This window comes from Gymnoscopelus braueri, assembly GCF_963280865.1.
Source record: "Gymnoscopelus braueri genome assembly, chromosome: 16".
NCBI lineage: Eukaryota > Metazoa > Chordata > Actinopteri > Myctophiformes > Myctophidae > Gymnoscopelus > Gymnoscopelus braueri.
In genome coordinates this window covers 2,475,757-2,492,286 of record NC_137616.1, presented here as the reverse complement: position 1 = coordinate 2,492,286, position 16,530 = coordinate 2,475,757, and the positions used below count along the sequence as shown (strand labels likewise).

The 16,530-nt window shown below is 40.6% G+C and overlaps 1 protein-coding gene across 1 annotated transcript; it reads left to right on the top strand.

Annotated features, from left to right (window-relative positions):
* Window positions 1-58: 58 nt before the first annotated feature.
* rnaseh1 (ribonuclease H1) lies at window positions 59-16,425 on the top strand. Its single transcript, XM_080453812.1, has 9 exons — window positions 59-353; window positions 1,345-1,506; window positions 3,012-3,136; window positions 3,874-4,056; window positions 5,034-5,133; window positions 5,946-6,000; window positions 7,882-7,966; window positions 9,661-9,785; window positions 15,522-16,425. The coding sequence occupies exons 2-9, from the start codon at window positions 1,385-1,387 to the stop codon at window positions 15,600-15,602; spliced, it is 876 nt and encodes a 291-aa protein (XP_080309938.1). The 5' UTR covers window positions 59-353; window positions 1,345-1,384; the 3' UTR covers window positions 15,603-16,425.
* The last annotated feature ends 105 nt before the right edge of the window (window positions 16,426-16,530 follow it).

Genomic DNA, 16,530 nt, shown 5'->3' with positions numbered 1-16,530 from the left:
TCCTTCTTCACATCCAGGGCAGGGACCCGGAAGCATAATATTGTGTTGTGCATGACTTTTCAGTCGCATGGATGTCAGATCCATAACTCTATGGTCAGATCTATAACTCTATGGTCAGATCTCATCACGTTTAACCTGGATAAATGTTAGAACATAGACTATAATAACATTGATGTCTGGTTCTCTACAGTGTTTGTTGCATTCTTTAGTGATAGAAGGTGCATCTTTGCAGGAGAACAAGACACAAATCAGATGTGAATGCTGCAAAATATGAAGCTGAAGCTAACAGTTGTATAGTTGTAAACAACAACTAAACACTGCTTTGTTTTATTGTATTGTTCCTTTAAGCCGAGGTAAGTTGCAATGATTAGTGCTGCAACTGTCAATTCGTTTCTTAGAGGTTATTGTATTGATTTGTTTTTTGATTAATCGATTAATTGAATTAAATAAAAAATATGTCAACAAATTGAGATATTTTTAATATAACAGATTTTGTTATGACTAAATTAAGCAAGTGGTTAATCTTTTAAGCCCTATCTTATACTTGGTTGTACAACTGTCACAGAAATTGATTTTTTTTAAAAAAAAGCCAAACTATGAGCAGACAACATGTCCAGGTGTGACACGTTATGAGCTTGTAGATCTACTATTTTTGAATTTATTATTTGATAAAAAATATAATATAACAATTTAATATAATAATCAATTAGTTTGATTATCGTATTAATATTGGCGTTATTGTTCCTGTAGGTCCACCACGATGATATCAGAGCTGTATTAATATTAGTGTTATTGTTCCTGTAGGTCCATCACAATGACATCAGAGCTGTATTAATATTAGTGTTATTGTTCCTGTAGGTCCATCACAATGACATCAGAGCTGTATTAATATTAGTGTTATTGTTCCTGTAGGTCCACCACGATGACATCAGAGCTGTATTAATATTAGTGTTATTGTTCCTGTAGGTCCACCACGATGACATCAGAGCTGTATTAATATTGGCGTTATTTGTCCTGTAGGTCCATCACAATGATATCAGAGCTGTATTAATATTAGTGTTATTGTTCCTGTAGGTCCACCACGATGATATCAGAGCTGTATTAATATTAGTGTTATTGTTCCTGTAGGTCCATCACAATGATATCAGAGCTGTATTAATATTAGTCGTATTGTTCCTGTAGGTCCACCACGATGATATCAGAGCTGTATTAATATTAGTCGTATTGTTCCTGTAGGTCCACCACGATGATATCAGAGCTGTATTAATATTAGTCGTATTGTTCCTGTAGGTCCATCACAATGATATCAGAGCTGTATTAATATTAGTGTTATTGTTCCTGTAGGTCCACCACGATGACAGCAGAGCTGTATTAGAAGTGTCCGATGCTCAGACTGACGGGGTTGTACAGAACGGTACGCAGAACGCTGTGCTGCTCCCCAGAAGACATGGTGAAGTACTTCTACGCCGTGAGGAAAGGATTCAAGCCAGGAGTCTACAACACATGGTGAGGAAGGACAGTTACAGCCCTAGAATGGCTGTGATATTACATTACATTCAGTACCGCGGGAAGTAGGGGTGCTGGGGGTGCGGCCGCCCCCCTCCCCCCAGGTACCGCACCCCCTACCGCCCCCCCCATCAAAAAATATATATATTTTTTGATAATAAATCGGTAAAATCAGGCAAAAATAAGAATTAAATAACATAACTCTAACCTAACCCTAATCCTAACCCTAAAACCGAAATAAAGAAACCAAAAACTGGGAAAAAAAACAAACCCGTGCGCACGGGGGTCCTCATGCACGCGCGCTGCACGCGTGCATGAGGTGCGCATACCGCACCCCTAACCTAAAAGGTCTTCCCGCGGCTATGATTACATTTCCATCGCATAACTCTGAGTGTGTACAGATGGAACCAAATGGACCCATTTAGCAGTGGTGGAAAAAGTTCTAACATTTTTTTACGTAAGTAAAAGTATCAATACTGCCATGTAGAAATACTCTAGCAAACATTTGTATCTCAAATCTTTGCTTCTGGGGGGGTCCCTGGAACAAGATTTTTCAAAAATAGCAGATCTACAAGCTCATAGTGAGGCACTGGGTGCCGCACTATGCCGCTGCTATTTTTGAATAGCCAAAGAAATCTAAAAACGACACGGATGCTTTCCCGGATTGAATGGGTTAACCACAAGGCCACTGAGCTGGTAAATGAAAACAAATTCAGGCAGGATGAGGATATTATTCATGAAATGACAGATAAACGTCGACCACTTGCATTTTGCCAATATTTGCTGGTAGCAATGTTTGACTGATTAATTGGTGCATCCCTAAAATGATGGTGGATATGTAGCCCCATTTAGAACCTCTCCCTCCGCTATGTAGCTCCGAGATGAGGTCCTACGTGGCCCGGTGCCGTTTGGGTGAACATTTTCCGCACATTTTCCACTTTACATGTTTCTTACCCCTTTCTGCACATCGTATCCAAAAAGTTAAGCTTTTCTGAAATGCTCTCAGATGTTTGAAATTTTAACGTACCATAAAATCTATCCAACGAGTTGAAAAAAGAGTTTAATTCGCCTCTCTCCTCAGCCGGTTACATGTTTTTAAGACATTGCGCAAGAGTTGCGCCCGTAGAGATAACATTACTGATTCCCCTACTGGTCAAATGTTGAATAATATTGTGGAACCGGCTGAGGAGAGAAGCTATTTAAACACTTTTTTCAACTCGTTGGATAGATTTTATTGTACGTTAAAATTTCAAACATCTGAGAGCATTTCAGAAAACCTTTACTTTTTGGATACGATGTGCAGAAAGGGGTAAGAAACATGTAAAGTGGAAAATGTGCGGACATTTTTCACCCAAACGGCACCGACAAACGAGGAACCTCATCTCGGAGCTATACAGCGGAGGGAGAGGTTCCGATTGGAGCTAGTGGATATGTAGACCTGATGTTCAAACACGTAGACCACCCCCCTCAAGTCTGCTGCCCCCCCCCCCTGTGATCTATTGTAGGGACGAATGCAAGAGCCAAGTGGACAAGTTTCCATATGCCAGTTACAAGAAGTTTGGGTCCGAGAAAGACGCCTGGTCCTTTGTCAGAGGAGTCAAGCCATCAGACGCTCCATCCATCGTCACTGGTAGGTGGCATTACATTCAACAGCAGTGGTGGAAAAAGCACTCAAATTTCAATCAATACTGCAATGTAGAAGTACTCTGTCACAAGTAAAAGTCCTGTATTAAAAATTGACTTGAGTAAAAGTACAAAAGTAATGGTATCAAAATGTACTTAACACATTGGGTGCCAAAACCGTATATATACGGTTTTGGCCATACTAACGTTGAGTGCCAAAACCGTATATATACGGTTTTTGAAAAAAGAAAAAAAAAAGTGTGTGTGTCTCTCTGTGTTCACGCTCTCATTGGCTGCATGCACCCATGTGACTCACATGCGTGCACTGCCTGTAAGCAGCCACCCGAGTGCGCCAGAGTGCAAGAATTTAGACAATGCTCTGATTACAATGCACAACAGCCTGACACACACACACACACACACACACACACACTCTGTCAATGTTCTCTCCCCATCACGGTGAAATAACACGGATTACAAGTCCGTAAATACACAATATTTTCGAGCTGCGTTCGCTTCCCGCGTTCGCGCGTCTTACTTGTGTAGAATGTCCCATTTCACAAGTTGTCAAATGCATGAAAATCATTTGAAAATAGCAGATCTACAAGCTCACGATGCGTCGCATCACGACGCATTGTGAGCTTGTAGATCGTCCCGTATTGAATGAGTAAAATTAAAACATTTGCGAACCACGGCAGTACACACACCCTGTCTCATGAAGCCCAATGTGTTTGCACACTGCAGAAGCTGCTAGTAGTTATGAGACGGCGACAGCGGACAGCCTTCTGCCCAGACGAGGCCCGGAGCCCCTGGAGTACATCCCACTGGGGAAGAAGAGGAGCCACTCACACACCCAGGAGGAAGAGGAGTCTCCATCCAAGAAGGCTAAAACCTCCTCAGCAAGCTCCGATGGATTCACCTACATGGGTGAGAAAATGGGTGGGTGGGTGGGTGGTAGCCTGGCATTCACATTTTGTTTCAAAAAATAGCAGATATACAAGCTCATAGTGCCACGCTATGAGCTTGTAGATCTGCTATTTTTGAAAAGTTGTGAGAATTTGTGCATATCTTTGAATATATATATTTCTTAAGCAAACATTTGTAGCTGTCAAATGTCTCAACAAATGTCTTAATTTTTCTGAAAAAACATTGTTGCTGTATATGTATATATATATATATATATATATATATATATATATAAATATATATATATATATATTGGTGCTCAAACCTTTTCTTGCCGAGGACCACCCAAAATTGTGTTTTTGGCCGCCGATCCCCATCAAAATATGTTGTTCCAGGGACAAGCAAAGATTTGAGTTACAAATGTTTGCATTAAAAATATATATATTCAAAGATTCACAATTTCACAATTTTTCAAAAATAGATGATCTGCAAGCTTGTAGATCTGCTATTTTTGAATAGCCAAATGGTTTTAGCTAAAATCTAAAATGACACAGATGCGTTCCCAGATCTCTGTGTGGAGCATGCATTGACAGACAGACAGACAGACACACAAGTACAGTAGTACACACACACACACACACACACACACACACACACACACACACACACACACACACACACACACACACACACACAGATGGCTGGAGTCATTCACAGATTGGCATTTACATAGAACAGTGGCTTAGACAGAATAGTCAAAAGGCGTTAGAGTTGGGGGTTAAAAATGGCATCCTAGAAATGTTGATGTCCTCACAAACGTGTGTGTGTGTGTGTGTGTGTGTGTGTGTGTGTGTGTGTGTGTGTGTGTGTGTGTGTGTGTGTGTGTGTGTGTGTGTGTGTGTGTGTGTGTGTGTGTGTGTGTGTGTGTGTGTGTGTGTGTGTGTGTGTGTGTGTGTGTGTGTGTGTGTGCGCGCGTGCGTGCTGGTTCCTCTCTATAGGTGACGCGGTGGTGGTGTACACCGATGGCTGCTGTTCGGGCAACGGAAAGAAAGGCGCGCGGGCGGGCATCGGTGTGTACTGGGGTCCAAACCATCCTCTGTGAGTTGACAAGTTGAACACACACACACACACCTGAACAGAAAAAAAAAACTAATTTATACTCTACTGCAGTGGTTCCCAAACCTTTTAGCTAGAGACCTGACATTTTTGAAAATCTTTTAAAATAATGATAAAAAAAAAAATTAAATGTAGGAAACGAAAAATAAAGGGATATTTCACCCCCCCAAAAATCTATCGATTACTCACCCCATGGAGATTGTTGGTTTTTTTTGTCGCATTCTGGCCTACCGGTCCGCTGGTCATCAAATTATTGGCTTAGGAATCCGACAAAAACTAAACAATATCCATGAATTCAAGTCTCCATGGGTATATGTTGATCATGTACTTAAAGTACCAAAAGTAAAAGTATTCATTATGCAGAATGTCCTGTTTCACAACTTCTTACATCACATGTCTAAAATGTATTAAGCATCTTTTGAAAATAGCAGGTGAGCTTGTGGATCGGCTAATTTGAAATAGCCAAAGTTTGAATAGGGTTGAAGTGGTTAATGTATGTTTTGTAATAATAATCAAAATCTACAAAGTAACAAGTAACTAAAGTTTTCAAATAATTGTACTGGAGTAAATGTACAATATTTGTAAATGTACAATATTTGAGTAGTGGAGTAAGAAGTAAAAGTATAGAACATTGGAAATACTAGAGGAAAGTAAAAGTACCTCAAACTTGTACTAAAGTACAATACTTGAGTAAATGTACTCTTGTTACTTTACACCCTGTGTTCTTGTTGAGACGAGTGTGTGCCTGCACTGGATGGATGCTGATCTGTGCTCTTTTTTTATTTTTAATAAAGGAACGTTGCAGAGCCACTCCTTGGAAGACAAACCAACCAGAGAGCAGAGTTACAGGTCAATATTCAAATAATATAATATTTAAAATAAGAATATTTAGAATTTCTTTGGCTATTCAAAAATAGCAGATCTACAAGCTCATAGCGTGGCACCGAGTCCCACACTATGAGCTTGTAGATCTGCTATTTTTGAAAAATCGTGAAACTGTGTGCAAATCTTTTAATATATATATTTTTTAATAAAGCGAACATTTGTAACTGTCAAATGTCTCAACAAATGTCTTAATTTTTCTGAAAAACTACTGTTGCTATATCAGTGGTGCTCAAAACTTTTTCTTGTGAAGGACCACCCAGAATGAAATTTTTGGCCGCCGATCGCCATCAAAATATGTTGTTCCAGGGACCCCCCAGAAGCAAAGATTTGAGTTACAAATGTTTGCTTTAAAAATATACATATTCAAAGATTTGCACAAAAATGATAGTCTTATTCCTAATATTCAAAGCACACATCAAACAAGTGTTTCAATGGAGCTGGAGAGTGGAAGAGACTGGACTTCACCAAGCATGTCCCTGGATCAGTGTTGCCACATGGGAAACTTTCAATTATCGTACCGGAGGCTTAAAATTATCGTATTTGAAAGAAAACTATCGTACACAGCCAAGAAAGATAAATGTAAGGTAAATATGTAATTTCACAAAAACATAGCGTATTTATTCAAGAAACAACATTGTTTGAGACTCCTACGAGATAAAAACGCATCATATATGCTGTGTGGAAGCAGGCAACTTCCTTGACCTTACACAAATAAAAGTCTGAAACTGGACTAGAATGACGTGGCCGGTGCTTTTAATGCCTCCATGTACAGATCTAGGGTCAGATTTACTGATTTACTGACTTATTTTGCAAAGCCAAACCGGATCCCGAATCAGCAGCCAGGGAATTTAGTAAATTCACACACTTTTTGAATATGGCGAAATTATCGTACATTTGTGATTTTTTAAAATTATTAATCGTACAGAGGGTACAATTATAGTACAAATACGATAATTATCGTACATCTGGCAACACTGCCATGGATTAAAGTTTTCAGTCGGTTGCATAGAAGCCAGGAGAATGTCCTCTATGAAAGCATGTTGCGCAGCGAAAATAGCCGATCTACAAGCTCTCAATGCGAGCTTGTAGATCGGCTATTTCCGGCTATTATTTTAAGATTAGAGCATTTGAAGTGGTCAATCTAGCAACATGTTCAGAAGCATCTTCCATAAAATCTTAATAGTCTCGGATATTAAAAGCAAAGGTTAAAGTCTCAATCGGTGATTTCTTCACCTGCAGGAACGCTATTACTGAAACATCATACATTTTACATATTGTGTTAAAGGAGTAGTTCACCCCAAAAAAAAGACTTATTTTCTATCAATTACACACACCCCATGAGGCCTTGACTTCATGGAGACTCCACGGTCATCAAATGATTGGCTCAGGAATGTGACAAAAACTAAAAAAAAATAATTCAAGGCTTCATGGAGTGTGTAATTGTTTAGGAATCAGTGATAGTGAAGGGGGGGGGCTCCATTCATAATGTTTCACAAATCGCACGCTAGGACAAACATTTTCAGTTGCACAATTCTGTGCAATCTCTTCTATACTATCGGTAGCCGCCAAATATGGCGAAGACGCTGTTACTTGTACCCCTGAAGGGTGTGTGGGTATCTGTCCAAGATTAGCTGACTGTACATTATTTACAGCACTGTGTAATAGTTGTGTCGTTGTATCTCTCTGTGTGTGTGTGTGTGTGTGTGTGTGTGTGTGTGTGTGTGTGTGTGTGTGTGTGTGTGTGTGTGTGTGTGTGTGTGTGTGTGTGTGTGTGTGTGTGTGTGTGTGTGTGTGTGTGTGTGTGTGTGTGTGTGTGTGCGTGTACGTGTGTGTGCGTGTGTGCAGGCAGCCCTCAAAGCACTGGAACAGGCCAGGGACATGGACATCAACAAGCTGGTTCTCTACACTGACAGCAAGTTCACTATCAATGGTAATTAATACTGAATGAATGGTCACCTCCAATCACAACTTGTATAGCAGAAGTTCTCAAACTTTTTCGTGCCAAGGACCCCCGAATTGATATGTATTTGGCCACAAACTCTCTCTTTCCCAGGTGTTTCGCCCCCAGGTTCACCAACGTGTCGCATCGCGGCGCGTTGGTGAGCTTGTAGATCGGCTATTTTCAAGACTGAAAAGATGCCGGATGATGAGAAACTCATCCACGCCTTTATCTCCTCCAGGCTGGATTACTGCAATGCACTACTCATCGGGATCTCTAGCAAGAGCCTCCAAAGGCTCCAATACATCCAAAACAGCGCTGCTAGGGTCCTGATAACCTCGCGTCACCAGTCTTTCCACCTCGGAGGAAAGCCTGGTATGCGTTACTAAAGACCTGTGTGATCCGGTCTAGGCCACGCCTACTGAAAAAAAATAATGAAAAAGAATCCTCTTTCCGGATTGTCGCGGTCCGGTTTTGTGGTGCCGCTTTGTTTTGGTTCCCCAATCCCTATTTAAATGGAATAGAATTTCCCCGTGGGATAATACGGATAATACAGACACTAAATAGTCTCCGGAAAGTACACTCACATTTATATTTAAAAAATAAGCTAAACTACGCCGCATCAAGGATTTTATTAGGACGGACCTATTTTGGGGTGACGTCTTTCCGGATTGTTGCGATCCGGTCGCCTGATGACGCGCCTGGTGACGTAGGGCTACTTCCGCTCCCGACCGGATCATAGACCCGAAAAGCTTTGCTTCCCAGGCTAGGGTCCTGATGAGAGTGCGAAAATATGACCATATCACACCCACCCTCTGCTCACTTCACTGGCTCCCCATCTCCTTCAGGACCGAATACAAGATTTCCCTTCTCACCCATCAGTGCATTTATGGCAACGCCCCCCCCCCCCACCCCCCCTACCTCAAAGAACTTCTCACCCCAAAACCCACCACCCGAAGCCTCCGCTCCAACAACAACACCAACCTTCTCGTTGTCCCTGACACCAACCTCCGCACCATGGGCGACCGGGCCTTCTGTCACACAGCCCCATGTCTGTGGAATGCCCTCCCAGACCACCTGAGAGTACCACAGTCCACTGATGCTTTTGAAAATGGACTAAAAACCTACCTTTTAAAAAAAGCATTTTTTTTATTTTCATGGACTTTGTTTGTTTTTCGTACTGAGTTTTAATTTCTAAATTTCTAAATGTCGGCCCTTTAGTTTAGCCTAGTTGGGTCTATTGTAATTGTTTTGTTGCCTATGCTGTTTTTATGCCTTGCTTTTAATCTGTAGCACTCTGAGATTCGTGAGAATGTAAAGTGCGTTATAAATAAAATGTAGTATTATTATTATTATTATTTTCACTTGTTTGGGAACCACTGGGTTAAGGTATGTTTTCTGTGAGGTTAGGGTTAGGTTCAGGCATATATAACTACACGCCCACCGCGTTATTATGGATCCCACCGCAGTTCTTGGCAAAACCCGCTGTGATTGGCCAGTAGTCGCTGCGATTGACAGTGCTCATTTTTTTGCAACTATGCCTAAACCTAAACTTAACCTCAGTGAAACTATGCCTGCCAGGGAGCCAATCAGAAACGGGTAAGGCGGGTCTATCGTATAACGTCCCTGGAAGCTAACAGACAGCATTATGTTGACGTCCATTTTGTTGCTGTGTGTGTTGTCAGGGGTGACCAGCTGGGTGAAGAACTGGAAGCTGAATGGATGGAGGTTGAAGTCAGGAGGAGAGATCGTCAACAAAGAGGATTTCATCCAACTGGACAAACTGAACTCTGAGATGCAGGTGGTCTGGGTCAGTGGCTCTCAAAATCTTTTCACATCAAGGACCCCCAACATTATTTGTAGGCTATTTGGTTGCGGATCCCCCCCCCCCCATCTCAAAAGTATTTTGTGCCCGGGATTTTTCAAAAATAGCAGATCTACGAGCTTGTAGAGCTGCTATTTTTGAATAGCCAAAGTATACAATAATGGTTAAATTGGTTACACAGATGCGTTCCCGGTTTTAATGGGTTAACCCATTTTGGGCGGGAACCCCTATTTGTAACTATACCTTTCAGGACGGGAACCCCTTTTGGGGATCTTGTTGCTACAGTATAAAGCAACATACATTTGTTGTAATTTTTTAATACATATTTTAAATTTTTAATTCCAATACCGAAAATCTCGGCGACTCGCTCACTCCCACTCGGTCACTCGTGGCAGACTTCCGCATCACGTGTACACGTTTTTTTTTCTTTTTCTCCTCCCCTTCTCCCGTGACGTAATTGGTATACATGGTCCTGGCCACACAAACAATGCTTGAAACCCGAAAACACACACACACACTTAACTAAAAAGCGATGTGAAGACACACATTTAATGCTGAATTATAGAGCTTCAGCTGATAAAGTAACTGAAAAGTCCGCAGCAAGCCACTGGCTTTATTGCGTTGTATGATATAAAGCATAATACAATTATATACATTGTAATATACTAGAGGTCCGTCCGCCCTACGGGCGGCCGGCCCGCTAGCCGCGCACGGGGCTCTATTATTAGGCCTACGTCGTCTCCCCCGCACACCGCACACGTTCGGTCGCGTCGCCGTCTTTGTCTGTTGTTTGTGCATAAACATGGATGGTAGCTTGTTTCTCGCGCACAATCTGGCAACACTGAATGTAGTCCAGGCTGTTGGTTGGCTAGTAGTGGTCACGTGACAACACACACACACACACACACACACACACACACACACACACACACATGTCGCACACACATTAAAGCCTGGACTTTTTCTTCACGGGGTCGTGGCTCAAAATTAGGTGTTTTTGTTTGTGTGTTACGCACTGGATTGGAACTATTTTTGCAATGTTATTCTTCACAGTTGACCTCAAGGAAAGGTAGGCCATAAGATTGTTTTGTTGTTGTTGCTGGCTGGGTGACGATCATAGTGGAAGGATGTCTGTGCGGAGATGTAACCTGCGGTGCTTACACACACACACACACACAGTAAGCTGTGGAAACACACCAGCCTTTTTTTCGCACACACGCGCATATACGCACACACGCACTTTTACATCCAGTCCTATTTTAAAGCCTGCGTATGCGGGACTCGCGTATCCACGCGCCTGGTGTAGCCGCTATCATTGATATCAATTGGATCTGAAGAAACGCACTGTACGCACCACGCATACGCGCGCTTTGAAAAGTCTGGTGTAGATCGTAGGTTGTCTTTGGGATGTACATGGCACGTGAATTACGGACATATTAGCGTGAGTGTGGAAAGCAACGGCGTGGTTCGAACAGAAAGGTAAGCAAGAGGGGGGGGGGGGGGGTGTGAAGCGAAGGACGTGCTTCTGTTGTTGTTGTGGCAATGCAGAGAGATTGAACCTGCGCTGTTTGGTTTTATGCTTTATCCAACATGACAGGCATGTAAACAAACAACCAATGTCATTTACAACTAAACGTTGCTCTGAAGAATGTTTTGGAAAACATTTGAAGTGAGAAATAGACGATGCAATCGCCTCGGAAAACAAATGAGGAAATGAAAAAAAAGTCGCCCCAATGAAAAAAAAGTCGCCCCAAAACACAGTCGCCCCCCAGTGTATATACTGGCGATTTGCCTGTAATACCGCCAGATTTGGCCCGGGGCGACTGTGTTTTTATCAGAGAGATTTGTCTCAAAAGTATTTGTGAATCCAATACCAAGATGCACAAATATTCTTTGATTTTTAAATGTGTTTCCATGATTTACAAATGTATTTTGCAATCTACAAACATAAATTATTTATTTGTGACTTTTGTAAATTTGAATTTGTAATTCTTACAAAAAAATATTATACTTGTGTGTGCATTTATCATAAAATATCATTTGTAAATCTCTATTCTGTGTGTGAATTGTTGGATCTTATTTGTGAGTAGACCAACACACGCATACATTCCTTTTTCCTGTTACATCATTTTGAGACAAACATCACGCTTTTTTAAGAGAATTTTTACATATGTATTTTCCTATCCAAAAACTTACTTGTAACTTGTAAGTTCGCATTTAAATACATGTGCTAAGTTTCACACAGTGTTGGTGAGATTCACTCTCACTTTCTGCAGATCTGTGTGTTGGTGAGATTCATACTTTCTGCAGATCCGTGTGTTGGTGAGATTCATACTTTCTGCAGATCCGTGTGTTGGTGAGATTCATACTTTCTGCAGATCCGTGTGTCAGTGAGATTCATACTTTCTGCAGATCCGTGTGTTGGTGAGATTCATACTTTCTGCAGATCTGTGTGTTGGTAAAATAAAATAAAATAAAATAAAATAAAATAAACTGTATATATACTGGGGGGGGCAATTGTAACAGAAGAAAATCTTCACAGTCTAATGGTAGGTATGATGTCTCCCCGGGATCCAAACTAGTTAAAGTAGCAGATCTGCAAGCTCGCAAAGCTTGTAGATCTGCTATTTTCATTGCGTGTTCTTTTTAATTAATTGATGGAATTTCTTGGAATGTACGAGTTGATGCATTACGTTTAGTTTGACTCTATTGTGAAAATAGCAGATCTTCAAGCTCACAACGCCTCGCAAGGAAGTTGTATAAAATGTTATTATTGTTAGACAATTTGGCCAATGTTTGTTATAGTATAGTAACTATAGTTTGTTAATTACTTTTGATGCAGTAATGTTTTTGTTTTGTTTTTGGTATTAAAATGGTCTCTAAGATCCTTAAATTGTCACTTCACTCTAAACCAAGCCATCTAAACCAGCTTAAGCTGGTTTAGATGGCATACCAGGCTGGACAAGCTGGTCAGGCTGGTTTGTCAGTGTAGTTGGTTAGCTGGTCACTAAGCTGGATTCTGCTGGTCTTTGCTGGTCAGCCAGCTGGCTGGCTGGACTGACCAGCAAAGCCAAGCTGGTAGCTGGTCTTTGCTGGTCAAATGGGTGGACTGACCAGCAAAGACCAGCTTACCAGCTGGACTTAGCTGGTCAGATGGTTGGACACTGGACAGCCCAGCTGATAAACTGGTCAAGTTTGGTTAGATCAGTGGTTCTCAACATGTGGGCCGGGACCCCCAGGGGGGTCCCCACATGATTTGGGGTGGTCCCCAGATGACAGTGAAGTGACAATTTAAGGATCTTTAAGACCTTTTTAATACAAAAAAAAACCAAAAACATTACTGCATCAAAAGTAATCAACAAACTATAGTTACTATACTATAAAAAATGGTCATACATTGGCCAAATTGTCTAACAATAATAATAATATAAGAAAACATTTTGAAAATGGCAGATCTACAAGCTCACAACACCTTCCTTGCGAGGCGTTGTGAGCTTGAAGATCTGCTATTTTCACAATAGAGTCAAACTAAACGTAATGCATCAACAAGTGCTTATCAGGGTGGGGGGTCCCCAGTTCAAATATTATTTTGGGGGGTCGCGGCCTGAAAGGGTTGAGAACCACTGGGTTAGATCACTGTTTCCCAAACAGTGGGTCATGTAAAAAAAAATATGGTTCACAAGGAAAGATCCCTTTTTTCCGTTTCAAATATATTATATATTATTTCAAAACATTTCCCACCCAAAAATCTAAAAACTAAAAAATCTAAGAAATTCCATCAATTAATGAAAAAGAACACGCAATGAAAATAGCAGATCTACAAACACTGTTAGCTTGCAGATCTGCTATTTTAACTAGTTTGGATCCCGGGGAGACATCATACCTACCATTAGACTGTGAAGATTTTGTTCTGTTACAATTTCCCCCCCAGTATATTTATTTTATTTTATTTTATTTTATTTTATTTTATTTTATTTTATTTTATTTTATTTTATTTTATTTTATTTTATTTTATTTTATTTTATTTTATTTTATTTTATTTTATTTTATTTTATTTTATTTTATTTTATTTTATTTTATTTTATTTTATTTTATTTTATTTTATTTTATTTTATTTTATTTTTTTTATTTTTTTTTATTTTACCACGGATCTGCAGAAAGTATGAATCTCACCAACACACGGATCTGCAGAAAGTATGAATCTCACCGACACACGGATCTGCAGAAAGTATGAATCTCACCAACACACGGATCTGCAGAAAGTATGAATCTCACCAACACACGGATCTGCAGAAAGTATGAATCTCACCAACACACGGATCTGCAGAAAGTGAGAGTGAATCTCACCAACACTGTGTGAAACTTAGCACATGTATTTAAATGCGAACTTACAAGTTACAAGTAAGTTTGTGGATAGGAAAATACATTTGTAAAAATTCTCTTAAAAAAGCGTGATGTTTGTCTCAAAATGATGTAACAGGAAAAAGGAATGTATGCATGTGTTGGTCTACTCACAAATAAGATCCAACAATTCACACACAGAATAGATGATTTACAAATGATATTTTATGATAAATGCACACACAAGTATAATATTTTTTTGTAAGAATTACAAATTCAAATTTACAAAAGTCACAAATAAATAATTTGTGTTTGTAGATTGCAAAATACATTTGTAAATCATGGAAACACATTTAAAAATCAAAGAATATTTGTGCATCTTGGTATTGGATTCACAAATACTTTTGAGACAAATCTCTCCCCATATGTTTTGGGGCGTTTTTTTTTTTCATTGTGTCATTTGTTTTCCGAGGCAAACGTGTCCGCCCAGCCCAATAGTTATGGAATACTTTCATTGTATTTATTAAGTAGCCGTGTGATAAGCGGGATAATGGTGGTTAATCGCCCTGAAGGGCTTTAAATGTGAATAATGACTACGTCCCCATGCATTATCCCTTACATACTTTTGCGAGCGAAGACGGCTGATTTCAATGGCCGCTGCTTCGTGTGGCGTTGGCACTCTCACTTCGTGTGCCGTTGGCGTTCGGTGGTGCGCACGGTAAACGGTGCGAAACTGTTTCCCCTTCCGTTGTGCTCGTAATGTGGTGAGTGGAATTAATTATGTTGCGAGGTGGAAAATATGTAGTGAGCAATGAGAGGTGCCCTACGCCACCCGTAAATTCAGCGTGCACGTTGTGGCTGGTTTTGTGTTGAGAGGTCCGATGTAGTTGTTGTGTTTAGTCGAAATCAATGCTGTGGGTATGGCGTCAGCAGGCGAGAGGTGCAATTGCTATGGAATTGCTGTGGGCGTCAGCCGCGGAAGTAGCAATCTCCCCTTTATAAGAGTAGATTGTGACTTCTGTCTCAAAAGCTGATAGTTCATTTCTCTCCGTGCATGCCTCAATGCAGTGGACGGACTACTATAAATGACTGTGACAAAGATTATGTTTAAAATAATGTATTGTATTTATATGTGGACTATGATGTAATTCAGAGTCAGACATACTCTGTTGTATACAGTGGCAAAGCAGCAGTGCCGTGCGGGACTGCTGCGGGGGGTGGGGGGTCTGGGGACTGTACGGGCAAAAAGAGGGACGGGTTAGGATTTAATTCATTAATGTATGTTTGCTCATCCTGGCGAGTGGAGGAAGCGAGGAGAGTGAGCGAGTGACCGAGTATTGTAATTTGTCTTAACGAGTGTCTCTGCTCTCCTCTGTCCAGTTGCACATCCCAGGGCATGCTGGGTACACAGGAAATGAAGAGGCGGACCGGCTGTCCAGAGAGGGAGCGGCCAAGTCTTAAAACTGACCAATGGAAAAGAGCACAACCTCTGCGGTGGCCTTTAAAGTAACCAATGGGAGGAGCAGACCTCTAGTGTGGCCTTTTGAAGGAGCTCACCCAAAAGAAAAACTTATTTTCTATCAATTACACACTCCATGAAGCTTTGAATTCATGGAGATAATTTGTTTTGGTCGCATTCCTAAGCCAATAATTTGATGACAGAGTCTCCATTGAGTCTCCTACCGGAGAATCTGCTGGTCATCAAATTATTGGCTCAGGAATGTGACAAAAACAAACAAATCTCCATGAATTCAAGGCTTCATGAGGTGTGTAATTAATAGAAAATAAGTCATTTTTTTGGGTGAACTACTCCTTTTAAAGTAAGCAATGGGAAGGCAGACGTTGTGCTGTCTCAGGGACCCTCTCGGTTCTTTCTGGGGGTTCCAAATGGACCCTTTAACATGTCTCTAGCTCTGAGAGTGTACAAATGGAACCAAATGGATCCTTGGGGGTCCATTTGGTTCCATTTGTACAGTCCTTGAAATTAAAAGGTTTTGAGAATGTCTGATCTTATTGGTGGAGCTGACAGGAAACTAGTTACATTTGTATTTCCTGTCCTGTTAGTACATAATTCTGTTGTTATGAATGTGATCACAGGTTGTGACATGTGACATTTCACATCCCAAAATTAACTGCTTTCTACTTGTGTTTAATGTTTAAATACTTTATAAAGGCTGCATTTTGTGTTCAGAACCGTTCTGGTTGATGAGGATGTTGTTCAGAGAGGCTGTTGGATGCTTTTTGTTTTGTTATTTTACTTTAATAAATTCTACTATTGACTGAAGCATAATGTTTACATTGTTGATTTGTGTAATATGGATGAGAACACACACAACTCTTTATAAGTGTATATTTCTGCGCAACTAAGACATTTTAATTTACAATTTTA